The sequence below is a fragment of the Pristis pectinata genome, chromosome 8 (assembly GCF_009764475.1).
Source record: "Pristis pectinata isolate sPriPec2 chromosome 8, sPriPec2.1.pri, whole genome shotgun sequence".
NCBI lineage: Eukaryota > Metazoa > Chordata > Chondrichthyes > Rhinopristiformes > Pristidae > Pristis > Pristis pectinata.
Genome location: NC_067412.1, coordinates 81,998,531 through 82,013,537, shown reverse-complemented (window position 1 = coordinate 82,013,537; position 15,007 = coordinate 81,998,531). Strand labels below are relative to the sequence as shown.

General features: G+C 38.3%; 1 protein-coding gene across 6 annotated transcripts in view; it reads left to right on the top strand.

The window, feature by feature from the left end:
• Positions 1–15,007, top strand: part of LOC127573018 (glutamate receptor 3-like) — a 239,866-nt gene that overhangs the window by 31,989 nt on the left and 192,870 nt on the right. For 5 of the 6 annotated variants that reach the window (XM_052020759.1, XM_052020756.1, XM_052020758.1 and 2 more), the window contains exon 3: positions 14,164–14,403. The exons of the other annotated variant lie outside the window; for it this stretch is intronic. In XM_052020759.1, coding sequence (XP_051876719.1) covers positions 14,164–14,403 — 240 coding nt within the window. The remainder of the gene's footprint in view (positions 1–14,163; positions 14,404–15,007) is intronic. 6 annotated transcript variants of the gene reach the window in all.

Sequence of the window (15,007 nt, the reverse complement as noted above, 5' to 3'; positions counted from 1 at the left end):
AAATTGAGATTTTACAGATTGCAATACCAGTCAATTATGGAGATAATTATTTTAGCAGCTTCAAAGTATGTAGAAATGAATGAATATAGCATTGAATCTAATTTTCATTTCTAAATATTACCTCCTGTCAATATCAAAATTAAACCAATATTTTCATTAAGAGAAATAGAATATAGAATATTACAGCACAGTACAGGCCCTTCAGCCCACGATGTTGTGCTGACATTTTATCCTGCTCTAAGATCTATCTTACAAAAATTAAGAGGAATAGATAGAGTGGACAGCCAGTGCCTCTTTCCCAGGGCACCAATGCTCAATACAAGAGGGCATGGCTTTAAGGTAATTGGGGGGGGGGGGGGGGGGGGAGAGAGTTCAAGGGAGACATCAGGGGGAGGTTTTTCACCCAGAGGGTGGTTGGTGCATGGAATGTGCTGCCTGGGGTGGTGGTGGAGGCTAATATATTGGTCAAGTTCAGGAGATTGTTAGAGGGATATGTGGGAGGAAGGGGTTAGATAGTCTTAGGAGTGGTTTGAAGGTTGGCACAACATGGTGGGCCGAAGGGCCTGTATTGTGCTGTATTGTTCTATGGTTCTAACCCTTCCCTCCCAAATAGCCCTCCATTTTTCTATCATTCATGTGTCTATCAAAAAGTCTCTTAAATGTCCCTAATGCATCTGCCCCCACAACCTCTGCCAGCAGTGCGTTCCACGCACCTACCACTCTGTGTTTTTAAAAAAAAAACTTGCCTCTGACATTCCCCCCCCACCGCCCCCATGTTCTATCTTTTGAGTGACTTAAGCTTGTCCTAATAAAAAGGACTGTTTGATATTTCATTTTAAAATTACTGGTAATAATTTTATAGGGTAGAATGTACAAAATCACATGTAATTGATTCTTTCATTTGATTTTGTTGGTTGCATTATATTTCCATGACATGAATTCCAATTTGCGGTTAAGATACTGAGTAATTGTTGGCTTGGGTCTGCGATGGGTCTGTGTCTTTGATTTCTACAAATATGAGAGGAAACAATAAGTGGCCTATGTAGAGTAATTGCTTTATGACTGAGAGAGACATTTGCATTCAGTTAAAATTTTCACTGTAGATTAGTGAAATGCAGATGAGAATCATGTTTTTCTTAGTGTTAAAGGTGACATTCACACATGGATGCTTTCTCTCAAGCACATATTGTCCTATTGGATAAATTTTAATGTAAGGATCCAAGAAATCTACATGATTGGCATCACTGAGACTTATTTACCTAGAAATTTGCCCTCCATTACTGCATTAAACACAGGTTGTAGATGCATACAGTAAAATTCTGACAGTCCAACATCCACAGGACTTTGACGTTGGACTTTCAGATTTTCTATATTGTTGGATATTACTCCTATTACCTAAGATACATTTATATCACTTTTTTTAAACATGTTACACAATAGTATAGTACATTTTCTAGTGAACTCAGTGAGTTTAAAAGGAGAGGCAAACTGAACCCTAGTGAGCTTAAAGGAAGCATGGAAAAAAGAACTTGTGAATTTCAACTTGTAAGTTTCATTGCCCTGCTGCCTTTTGGTAAGTGAGTAAGCATTTTGAAGAACTCCTCCCAAGCAGGTACCAAAGCTACAACGGAGGCAAGGGGAAAATTGCAGGGATGGTGGGATATGACACTTTCCACTTTGTCTAGGTGATTACCACTCGATCATTGGCTTGGTTGACACCCATGTAAAGCCAGTGCAAAGTGCAGAATGATGAAGTGATGAAGGGACCAATGATAACTGCATGTAGATCACGTTAGACTTAAAACAAAAGATGTGATCCAGTGAAGGGAACTACTTAGTACAATGCTGGCAATGCAAAATATCAATGTGACAATACACTTTCATTGCATTTCATTCCCAAACTCTGTACAATATAGTCCATTTTGTTTTGTAAGTTACTTATAGATTTTCCACAAAAGTTCCACTTTCTGTCAGCAGTAAAGGAAATGTGCAACTGTGTGACTGATGACATCACATCATTAGCTGCATGACTGATACAGTAGAAACGTCAGGTTTAGTAAATTACACACAGAATTATCTGGTGTAATTTCCTGATGGTTGCTAATCAACCTGGAAATGATTGCTAGCACAAAGTGTGCAAAATGGCTTTATCCTATTTACTCAATTAAAAGAAAATGTGCAGATGTGTCCAATTTATAGGTATTTGTGTGAAAATAATAATGACCTTTCAGAGTTATAAAGTACTTTTTAATGTATCAAACTGTAATACAACGTAACGTTGAGTATCATGGGAAAGAAATGAGGGGCAAGGAATTTGTTGACACAACTTCAAGAAGTAATAGTGTGCTATTGGAAATTGGGTTAATCCAGGACACAGCAATTGTCTACATGTTTCCGGATGCCTTAGCAGTCATCAGGAAATCTGACTCTTCATCCTTTTGGGACTTTTGCTCTTCCTAGCGCTTTTGGGTATAAAACTGTCTCAATTCACAATAATAATGCAATGTTCAAAATTCATCTGTAGTGAGGTGTTCAACCTCGCTAATTTGAAAAACGGAACTTTTTATGTACTCAGTAAATAATCGTGTTTAGTTTATCTCAATCCTCCTGAAGCTGGGCTGTTTAAACAGCCATCACTTAAACTGTATCCTTGAGTTGGAGTGGGTGGGGAAAGGCAAAGAAGGTGGGGAGTTGAGCCCAGATTGGCAGGGACATCCACATTTTTTGTGGAAATCTACAAGTCCATATAAGATGTACTACTGAAAGGATTATGGGTCTGCATTTGTTGCTGCGGTCCTTTTAAGAACGATTAAGCTGTTCAGTGCTAAGAAATACACATCCGATAAATGTAATTGGAGTCCAAACTGTGTCACAGGGCACAATCATGAGGCACACAGGTCAGCCCTCTTCCTTACAAAGGGTTGATTTTCAAAATAGTGACTTCCAGAGCTTGATATTAAAGTAGGGTTAAATATGCTGATGCTGTTTGAAGTGTGTTAATGGTTTAATTTTAGTTAGTTAAAATTGTCCTAATTATCTCCAATGGACGAGCTATTATTAGTGAAGCATTGCTTTACAAATGAAGGTCAAGAGGCAGCAGAAGTTCTTGGGTAAAACCAACACAAGCCATCACTACGAACTAACGTGGAATGCAAGTTTCCTGCAGTGTCATGTCTTTCGTGTGGCTTGATTGACAGTCCTCCTTCCAGGAGCCTCCAAGGCTTGGATAAATACAGCAGGGTTTTGGCCTTGTCTTTAGTTCACTTGTCTTCACCATTTAAATCTATCTGACAGCTGTGAGATGGAATTCTATGGAGCTATTACTCCTGGGTTAAATTATTCAAAGCTCAGCTAAAGGACTCTGGAAAAGGGGCTCTTGTGTTTTAGCTTGCTTTGCTATTTTGGTAGCAGTAACAAGTTCTGAGGTGGCAGTGAAAGTTAATTTTATATTGCTTTTGATTTGGTGATTTAACTTGATTTCACATAAATTTCTTCCATCGAAAAATGCAATCAAAACTTCAGCCTTCTCAGCCTTCCACTACATGAAATCGTTCATCTATTTCTGTCAGCTGGCATCAACCCTACAACCCTCGATCACCTTTTTCTTTTTCTCAAGACAATTGCTTAGACATTGGATGGCTTAGACTGAAAAAATCAATGTTATGCAATCTACTTTTGACTTTACCCAGACAAATTTGTGTAAGTGATCGTTTTCTCATGAACTCTCAACAATCATAAAATTGGAGTGGATAATTTAGACCATATGACCTTATTCCCAGCGTCAGGGGCACATCAAATGATGTCACTGTTTGTGCAAAGCCTAATTATGACCACACCAACATAAATTGGAGCTCAAAGCTCCAAATTACATGGAATAATCTCTCTGGAACTTGGAGCACATTAGGCTGGTTTGTTGCATTGCTTGTTATTTAAAGGTACATTCTGACATCAGGAGACCCGATTGGGTGGCTTCAGAGCTCTTGCCATCTGCTCAAACAGCTAACAAAGTCCACAGTTTGTGCTGCAACAAACAGTGAACATTTTCTCCAGCATTTAACTGGCGAGGTATTCATTAAATGGGTGCCTTAGTAAAGGCTAGGAGGTTACAGAGCATGGAAACGGGCCCTTTGGCCCAGCTGGTCCATGCCAACCAAGATGCCCATCCAAGCTCGTCTGATTTGCCCAATAAGGGACTTGGGAAAGAGAAAGACCTGCAGATTAGCAATTTTAGAAGATCAGAGTGGAAAACCTCATCTAACTAGCAGGGAAGGGACGGTACTAAAAATAACTAACTATATATTTAAAACAATGAATAGATTTCTAAATAAATGATGAAATTCAACATTTAATAAAACAGAGAATGCCTGGACCTGAAACATTAATTCTCCTCAGAAACTGACTAACCTGCAATATTATCAACATTTTCCATTTTATTGCAGATTTCCAACATCTGCAATATTTTTTTCTGGAAAATTTATCTGAAAGCTATACAAAAGCCTCAGTCTGGTTACTACAATGCTTCCTAGACTGGAAACCAGTGTGGAAGAATGAGTACAAAACGCACTTAATTCTAATTGCATTTCACTATATTTAAGTGAAATGAATTGAATGGTGTGAAGGGTAAATTGTGACATGAAGAAAAAGAGCTATACAGCATGGAAACAGGCCCCTCAGACCAACTCATTGCTGCTAACCAAGTTACCAAACTGACCTAGTCTCATTTACCTGCATTTAGCCCATTTAACTCAACTTTTCCTGTCCATGTAACTGTTTAAATGCCGTAATTGTACCCACCTCTGGCGGTGTATTCCATATACTCACCACCCTCTGTATGGGGGTGGGGGAAAAATCTTGACCTTCAAGTCCTTTTTAAATCTTTCTCCTCTCACTTTAAACCTATGCCCTCTAGTTTTGAACTCCTCTACCTTGGTGAAAAGACTTTGGCTATTCACCTTATCTGTGCCCCTCATGATTTTATAAACCTCTAAGGTCAAGGCTGTGACTGTGATGAAAGAATGTTATAATGTTACACAGCAGAATTCTATGCAGATGCAGAAGAAGTTCTTGTATCTCTGTCTTGCCGCATAATACCGTATTTATTTCAATTCCCATTTGCTGTTGTAGAATACAGCACGTATTTAGAAAGATATTTCTAATTGTAACCTAATTATTTTGTTAAACTGCCTTGGAAAATATTACTCATTGTTCTTGCAGCAGAAATTTTGTGGAAGTTGCTTACTTTCCTGATTAGGAGGAATTATAACTCATCAGTGACCTGAAATTAATGCAAAATAAAAAGCTAGGTAATTTTTAGAGACTGGTACAAATACTTGTACAAATGCATGCTGTAGTATATAAATGAACAATATGATCTTTCAAGTACTTGTTAAAAACAATTAAAAGTTTGTAAATATACATATGGTAACTTGTGTTATTATATCCATAGTCAGGCCAATGTTTTATCTATCATGATGACAAACATGAGCAATTTAAAAGATAGTTGTACAATTAGGTTGTACTAATTATATAGTGAAAAGATTGAAGGTGTAGGAGTTATCAGACCCCTGAAGTTGTGATATCTGAGTGCAGACTGGCAATGAGCAAGGCTGCATATCTCCCCAACACTTCTCTCAATCTTTCTTGCCACAGTGCTACACTTCACCTCCAAGCTTCCCACTGCAGTGAAGCTGATCAACAGAAACCATTCAACATATGCATTCCAGTTTCAAGATCACCCCAACTTCAGCCATCAATCTGCAGTATGTAGATAATGTTTATGCAAGCGCACATTGGAGACTGAGCTCCAAGTCGTCACTGACTCATTCATTGAAGCATACATGAAAATGGGACTCAGCCAGAACATCCATCCACAAAGCAAAGGTCTACCAAACTAGCTATACAGTCCTGCCCTGGAACAACAAAGATCCATGAATAAGGATCATTTTCCATATCATGGGAGCCACCTCTCTATAAAGACAAATATTGTGATAAATTTACCATTACTTTTAGTGCACCAGCACAGCCTCTGGCAATCTGAGGAAAAAGTTTTAAATCAAAACTTCACCCCTTCACAAAGCTCCTTGTCAACTGGGCAGAAGTAGTCTCTGCCCTCATATACGCTTCAGAGATATGAGCAACCTACAGAAAGCACTTCGAAGCTCTGGAGAGAGAGAACCAACACTGTCTTAGCCAATGTACTGGCAGGGTAAGCAAACTTGTTTTCTCCCAGTCCAACATCTCCAGCACTGTGGCTTTAATCACACAGAATTGCCTCTGCTAAGCAGGCTACATTGTTTGCATGCCTGACATCAGATTCCCAAAACAATCTTTTCAAGCTCTTAAATGGCCAGAGCATATTAGATTGACAGAGGAAATGATTCAAGGATATTCTCAAGGCCTCCCTTAACAAGTGTAACCTCCCAACAAATTTGTGGAAATCCCTGCCCAAAGATTGCTCAAAATGGAGAAGCTCAAGTCCATTCATTGGGTGTGCAGAGAAACCCACCATAAGTGGCAGAAGGAGTACACCACCACCTAAACTACAATCCCACCCATCCTATTAGATCCCATATTGGCCATATCAGGACCAGAGAACACAGAACTGCCGAGTAAGCAAGTCATCCTCAATCCTGATTCCGATACCTAAGAAAAATAAGATACTGCGTTTAATTCAAAGACACTTTAAGTGAAGAGGCTGTGTTGATCCATATCACCCCTTCTATTCGGAATTTAAACTTTTTTATCTGGGGGAAAAACTGCATTCTGTGACTCTAGCATCCTGCATTTTACCAATATTATAAACAATCCATTCCAGCTGTTGGTCCACATCTGTATAAAGAAATGCCTCCAGGCCTCTGTCATAAATTTATATTCTGAACCCAGAATTTTTGTATAATAGAGCTGCTTTCCTTCTGTAACTGAAAATAGTATACTAAGTTTGTATACTGCATTGAAGATTTGTTCTACCTTTATAGTATGAAAACTTTTACTGTATTTCTAGATAAGAAATTCTACCAGCCAATTACTACATATTTATCTCCTTGAGAGAACTATGGGAGTAACTGTGACCCTTCATCCAAAGATTGATAGGAATAAATAAATTTTAATTATTTGCATTTTATAGCTCATTTCACATCTACTTAATGGTCCAAAGTGCCTCACTGACTATGATTTTCACTGTCACTATGTAAGTGAACAAAGCAACAAATCTGAACAGTAAGCTCCAAAACATAACAAATGCTTGATAACTTAATTCACATGGCACTGAGAGAGGCAATAATATTGGTCATTACCCTAGACAACTTTCTGACCTTTTTTAATAAAATCATTGGAATTTTTAAAAACTAACCTAAACTCGAATCAAAGCATATCCGAAAATGCAAATATCCCTTGGTCCTACCCTGGAGTATCACGTTAGGTTATGTCCTCTTCTTTTGGTCCAGAGATTAAACCTACAACCATCTGAAGCAGGAGTGTGGGCCACTGAACCAAACTGAAACTGAAGTGTTTTTTTTAATGTTATAACATTTTCCTTTCAGCAAGTGAGATTGTTTTGCCCTATCACTGGGAAAATCAAATGCAAAACCATATGGTCTTTAAAAATAACACAAAAAAATATATAGAGGCAGTGGGCTGGTGAGCCCCTGTTCCTGTTCCATCATTCAGTAAGATCATGGCTGATGTTTAACCACAATGCTCAAATCCCATATCTCTTAACATCCAAAACTACTGGAGTAGCATTGCAAAAGGATCTAGAGTGATAAGCTAGCAGAGAAGTTGATATAAAAATTTTAAAAACTACAGATACTGGAAATCTGAAATATAAACACAAAATTCTCGAAACAGATCATGAAGTATCTGTGGAAAGAGAAACAGAGTTAATTTTCATATCAAAGCCCCTTCATCAGAACTTGGAGAAAATGAGGATACAGGAACTCAAAGAGAAGGTAAAGTTCTAGACACACAGTGGTGATCAGCCATATCTGGTCACTAAAATATTGTCTTCTCTATGAAATTCATTGAGGAAGTAAGTTCCATCTGAAATGTTAATCTTTTTCAAATTCTGACACCTGCATTTCTAGCTGAATTTAAAGTACTTTCCATTCTACAGACTGATGCCACCTATACATTTATAAGACGAGAAATCAATTGTCATCATAATTTTATAGTGTAAAAATGTCATTATGCTGTTCCTTCACTATAAGGCAAAACTTCTTTGCTTTATGGCTCATGATGCTATGTGGAAGGCCCAGAATCTGTCATACAACTTAATACATACTAATGATTCAGTGCTTTTACTCTATTGGTGACACATTTTTGTTAACAATTCAGATAGTACATAATAAATGACAATTTTGCCCTTCAGCGCTCAGCCCCGCAAGAGACTTCTTAGTTTTGTAAACAGTTGTGAAGGTAATTCATTCAGGCTATTTGAACAATTTCTCAATTCGTACCTTTTTGCCAACCAATGCTGAGCAGTCCATTCTCTCCAGCAGCCCATGTATAATTTACACCATTATGCATTCTTTTCAATTTACTTACCACAGGGAGTTGAATAACCTCTGGTAAAGGACAAAATTCTGAAATTTCTGCCTGATCTCCTGGGTTAATCAACATAACAAGAACCTAGAGAATATGCAATGTTTAGGGTCTGTACCTTGTTTCGATCACCAAAATTAATAAAGTAGAATAAACCATGTCTGTCTTATTTGCTGAAGGTAGCTGAGAATGAAAAATATGTAAGTAGCTATTTGGTATGCTCTTTGTTTTTAAAGTTTGATAATGCAAGAACTTACAAGAAATGATTTTTTCCCTCCCCGAGCCATTCTACAGTCACTGGTCTGGAGCTATATATGGGCCAGAGTAGGTAAAAAGAATGCAGGCTTCTTTTCCGAAAGCACATTAGGGAACAAATAAGCATTTTTACAGTGGTTCAGCAGCTTTCATAGTCACTATCGCTGATGCCACCTTTTTGATATATAGTTTAATTGGCTGGATTTAAACTTCCCATTTAATGTGGTAAATCATGAATTCATACCAGTCAATGTAGCGAGTACTCAGCAGCCACAAGTGAGTCCCAAATTAAGAATGCACCCTTGGGATAAAACTTGAACCTAAAAGGGCAGGATCCCATTGCTGTGGTCTGCGTGGGAACCAATGACATAGGTAGAACTAAGAAGGATTTTCTGCAGATGGAGGAAATTAACAAACAAAAACCATCTGGAGATTCCCTCCAAGTTGCACATCATACTGACTTGTAAATATATCTTTTGTCCTTCATCATTTCTGTCCAGTCCTGGGGCTCCCTACCCCACAGCAATGTTGGCCCACCTTCACCAGAAGGACTGTAGTAGTTCACAAATGTAGCTGACTGCCACCTTCTCAAGAGAATTAAGTATGGGCAATAAATACTGGTCTTCCCAGTGATGCCAGGCTGCCAGAAAATGAAAAAGGTATACACTGTATGTCTCTGAGCAATGTACAAATTGGTATAAAGTCAAACAGCAGGGAGTTTGAACATGTGATGCAACAAATGGTATGGAAAAAGGAAGGTGAATTCATGGGCCCTGGTTTAGCTGTGTGACTAAACTAGTCCTGCAGCTAAACCATTATACTGTAATATTCCACAAGGTGAAAATTTATCCCAGTGATCTAGATCAAGATCAGCTACAAACCCATCTTTCTTTGTCACGGGTTATCAGTCTGTTAACTGTTAAAAGTAGATACATACATTATTAAGTAACTGGCATTGAGTTGTTCTTCCCACTTCAGTTTCATAATTGGCAATTCATATCCAACCTACTAATACTGGACCTAAGGTGGAGAATAACATTAAAATTACGCCTTCCTTAAAACATTGTTTTTCCTAATTGAAATTCTACTATATACCAGCTTGAGGAAAATGTAGTAAAATATAGTTTTTGTATTCCTGTGACTTAAAGCCTTGTAGAGAAGAGGCTCAGTCCCTTCAGTAGAATACATCATGTAAATGAGAAATTCTAGAATAAATTTGTTTTACAACCTTTCACAAGAACATGTACTTATAAAATATGTTTAACACAATGGTGTAGCATGTTGAATCAGCAATGCAGCTTGGGAAAGAGTTGCTTCATGCTGATTTACACAGGATGAAGCATCTCAGTGAAAAAATTTTCTATTATCCTTTATGAACAATCCTGTTCTATAAGTATCACTGAAGTCTTGGAATTCCCTCTAGATGATATTCACACGCAAGTACTTTGTACATCAATGAGAAGAAGATTTTTTTTCAACAAAGTACATTCTTACAGGTAATTTAAAGGAAAATATGTTCCAAACAAAACCCAAAAATCTGCTGTCTATCCCACTTCAAATTCAGGCATATTTTGTAAAAAGGTGCATTTGAATGCTAAATAGATGGACATCTTCATTTCAAATTGAAGTTTACAGAGAAAATAAGTTGGATCTACTCAGTAATGTTTATGATTATCAAAGCCATTGGACAAAACAGATGAGAAACTGATGATCATAAAATGTACTAATTTTTTAAAGTATAAATTTATGATGGTATTGAAATAGGCTTCTCAGAGTAAAATTGGTTTATTGTCATTTCAGTGAACTAAGGGTGTTTATTTGGATTCTGTCCCTGGTTTGGTTGTCCTAGCTTAATGCAGTTCTTCATAGCTGTAGTTGCTTTGATATTCATCTTTATTTACTGCCATTGAACAGTATAGGAAACTGTTATTCTCAAATTCAGATCAGTTTGGCTTTTCCATGCAGAAAAAAAACATACAAGTACACCTCGCATTCTTTAAATCTCTTAAGGGCATTGAATTATACTTGCCAAAGGTTCCAGCACAAAAAATGTGCTTCAATGAAGGGTCTACCTTGCAAATGATAGTATTAGCCTAATAAATGGAACAGAAAATTCTTTGATGCTTTATTTGTAAGTTTATTAAATTCTTAATTCTGATCTTAATTCTGATCTTTAATTGTATGTCAGAATTTCCTCCCAATCCCTCTGCTTTAATGCCTCTCCCTTGATTTAATAATCTCCTTTGTTATCTTTTTGACCATGCTTTTGGTCACTTGCCCTCATATCTCAAGATGGAGCTCAACAATCACATCTCAACAATTGAGAGGCCCTCGTAGAGATATTTGCTTCGTCGTTAGCCACTGGTGAAGTTCCAGAAGACTGGAGGGTGGCTAATGTTGTTCCAATGTTCAAGAAGGGTAGCAAGGACAGGCCAAGGAACTACAGGCCTGTAGTTCGGTGAGCCTGACTTCAATTGGAGGCATGTTACTGGAGAGAATTCTGAGGGACAAGATCTATCATCGCTTGAATAGTCGAGGCCTGATCAGGAATAGTCAGCACGGTTTTGTATGTGAGGTCATGTCTGATGAATCTTTTGCAGTTGTCTGAAGAGATAACTAAGGGGATAGATGAAGGTAGAGCAGTAGATGTTGTCTATATGGACTTCAGTAAGGCCTTTGACAAGGTCCCACATGGCAGGCTGATCTGGAAAGTTAGGTTGCAAGGGATTCAGAGGGAGCTAGCAAGGTGAATTCGGAATTGGCTTGATGTTAGGAAGCAGAGAGTGATGGTTGAAGGTTGATTCTCTGACTGGAGGCCTATGACTAGTGGGGTGCCCCAGGGGTCAGTGTTGGGACCTCTGTTATTCATTATTTTATGTAAGTGATTTGGATATAAATGCACATGGCACGATTAGCAAGTTTGCTGATGATACTAAATTAGGGGGTCTTGTTGATAGTGAAGCAGGTTACAATGAAATGCAAAGAGATCTTGATCAGTTAGGGAGATGGGCTGAGGAATGGCAAGTGGATTTCAACTTGGATAAGTGTAAGGTAATGCATTTTGAACAGTCAAACCAGGGTAGGACTTGTACAGGGCAGTGACAAGTATTGTGGAACAGAGGGACCTGGGAGTACAATTGCACGGTTTGCTGAAAGCGACCGCGCAAGTAGACAGGATGGTGAGGAAGGTGTTAAGGATGCTGGCCTCCTTCAGTCAGGGCATCGAGTTTAGGAATAAGGACATTATATTGCAGCTATATAAGTCATTGGTGAGGCTGCACTTGGAATATTGTGACAGTTTTGGTCACTGTTATAGGAAAGACGTTGTTGAACTGGAAAGGGTACAGAAAAGATTTATGAGGATGCTGCCTGAACTGGAGGGCCTGAGTTATAGGGAGAGGTTGGCCACGTTGGATCTTGATTCCTTGAGTGTAGGAGAGTGAGGGATAACCTCATAGAAGTTTATAAAATCATGAGCAATTTGGATAATCTGTGTTCAGCAAGGCATAATCATGCAGATGTAGAGCAGCACCTGAAAAATAAACCCAATAACATTTTAAATAAACAGTTCCAAGTCTAAAATAACCATTAAAAAAATAAACAGTAAGTTTTTGCATTAAAGTTGCTTAGCATCTGCTTCATAATTCACTAATTGCAGGACTGACTCAATTCTCTCAGTTTAGTTAGATGGAGATTTGATGCAACAAGGCCCCTTGGAAGTGAGAAATATGTCCCACCTGCTTCAGTACGAGCTCCAATTCAACTGGGCAACTTCAAAGCAGGACATGCGATACTTCATGGAGAAATTCTCAAAATGAAATCTCCTTGTTTTCTCTTCCAAAAGTGATATTGTGCTCTACAATTAATATTTTTTTAAATTCAAGAGGAGACAACTGTCCATGTCATTACTGAACTACACATCATGATGATTCATTATTAGAAAATAACAAAACAGTGAACTTGCACCTTGAGGATAATGAATTGAATGTATTGGTTTGGTCATGCAGGCAAATGGGAGTAGCTTAGATGGGAATCTTGGTCGGCATGGACCAGTTGGGCCAAAGGGCCTGTTTCTGTGATGTGTGACTATGAGTTATGAGATAAGGTGGACGGTCATAGTCTTTTCCCCTGGGTTGGGGAGTCCATAACTAGAGGGCACAGATACAAGATAAGAGGGGAGAGATTTAAAAGACCTGAGAGATAACTACTTTACACAGAGGGTAGTGAGTACCTGGAATGAGCTGCTGGAAGAAATGGTTGAGGCGGGTACAATTGCAACATTTAAGAGGGATTTGGATAGGTAAATGAAGGGGAGGGGTTTGGAAGGTTATGGGCTGAATGTGGGCAACTGGGACTAGCAGGGAGGATGCTATGGTCGGCATTGACCAGTTGGGCCAAAGGGCCTGTTTTCCCGCTGTACTACTCTATGTAGCTCTTGCATGGAAATTTGATTATGTATTACCCTTTTTCTACTGTGCAATTCAAGTTCTTTGCAGGTAAATGTTAATGGAAATTGGGGACATATTGGGTGGATTGCAAAGTCTACAATTTGTGTCACATTGTCCTCCATTCTCCCAATACATAGTGGGCAGAAGATCCTTGACATAAGAAGTTGCATGTTAATTATGTGCATTGCATCTCTATGTCCCACTTCTGGGATTTTCAGAACATATGAATGGCCCAGATGGTCTGAAGACTACTTATGCAGAAGCAGACTTCCAATGCAATTGTGAAGCCTGTTTCGCTGCTCCTTAAATGAGTCTTTCCTCACCTTCAGAGTTTACACCTTTTCAGTGATCCCTGGCAATTGAACCCAGACCCTGCCCAACCCCAGCCCCAGAATGACCTGATTTTCTTCTTGCACTTCGCATTGGTGAAACGTACCAGGAAAAAGGCTTAACTCTTGCAAGGCCTGTTCGTTAATACACATAACTAGTGTCAGTAACCTAAGGCAAATATCTCCACTTAACATAAGGTAATATAAAAATCAATTGTTACAGGCAATCAGAACTTTGGACTCCTTGTAATGCACCACCAAACTTGTATACGTTTTTATACCATCAAAATTTCAAGGCTTTGATGTATTTTGGCTTTATAGTTCTCTCCAAAAGAAATGACAAAATGTATCATCTACGAACTAGAGTAGAAAAATTAAGTGCTTGCATTCCCACATTGCTCTTAATTTTCAACTTCTTAGAAGTTACGTCAACTTTTTTTTGCTTAAAGATGTTGGTCAAACTTTGTATGTTTTCCTGGCCATTATGTATACACCATCCTGGTAAGTTATAGATAGTGTATAGCTTGTAATGCAGGTATTGGAAATTCTATTATTTGACGCTTACAAAAACTAACCAGGATCTTCTTTTTCAGTCTGTTCACAGTACTCCAAAGGAGTTTATGCCATTTTTGGCTTCTATGATAAGAGATCTGTGAACACGCTAACATCTTTCTGCGGAGCACTGCACACTTCCTTCATCACACCAAGCTTTCCTACAGAAGGTGAAGTTCAGTTTGTTATTCAACTGAGGCCTCCACTACAAGGAGCACTCTTAAGTCTTCTGACACACTACAAGTGGGAAAGATTTGTCTATCTGTATGACACAGACAGAGGTGAGCTGTAATATGAAAAGCAGTTTTCTTTCAATGCCTACTTAGGCTGTGATTTGCTAGAAAGTTTACTTCTGTTTAAGACCGTCGGTATGTCCATGCATCCAAGTTTAATATCTACTTTTGATCAAGTAATTCATAAAATATTCATAATTGCGGTTTGGAAAATAATTCTGTTGTATCACTTGGTAAAGGATTTGAACATTTTTTTTTCATTAAAAGCAGGACCATTGGGAAACAAACATAACGGTAAGTCTTGAAATAAAATAAAGCAGTGAAGATTTTAATTATGTTTTTCATCCACTTGACATTTCTGGTTGAGGATTATATAATTACAACTGGATTACATACTAAAGAGGAAAATGGAGCAAGTTTGATGTTCAAGGAATCAGTCCCAAGTATTGATGCATATTTACTAACCTACAAGTTGCATGGCCTTGACCTTTTAAGTGGAAGAGAAGTTTCCAGAAAAGAATGACCCTTCTGGTGCCCTGTCTTTGACAGATACTGTGCACCAACTAATCTTACACATAAATAAAGCTAAGCTACCAACTGAAGATTGTGTTCCATGTACACAGGAGAAATTAAAACAAAAACATACAGTGAA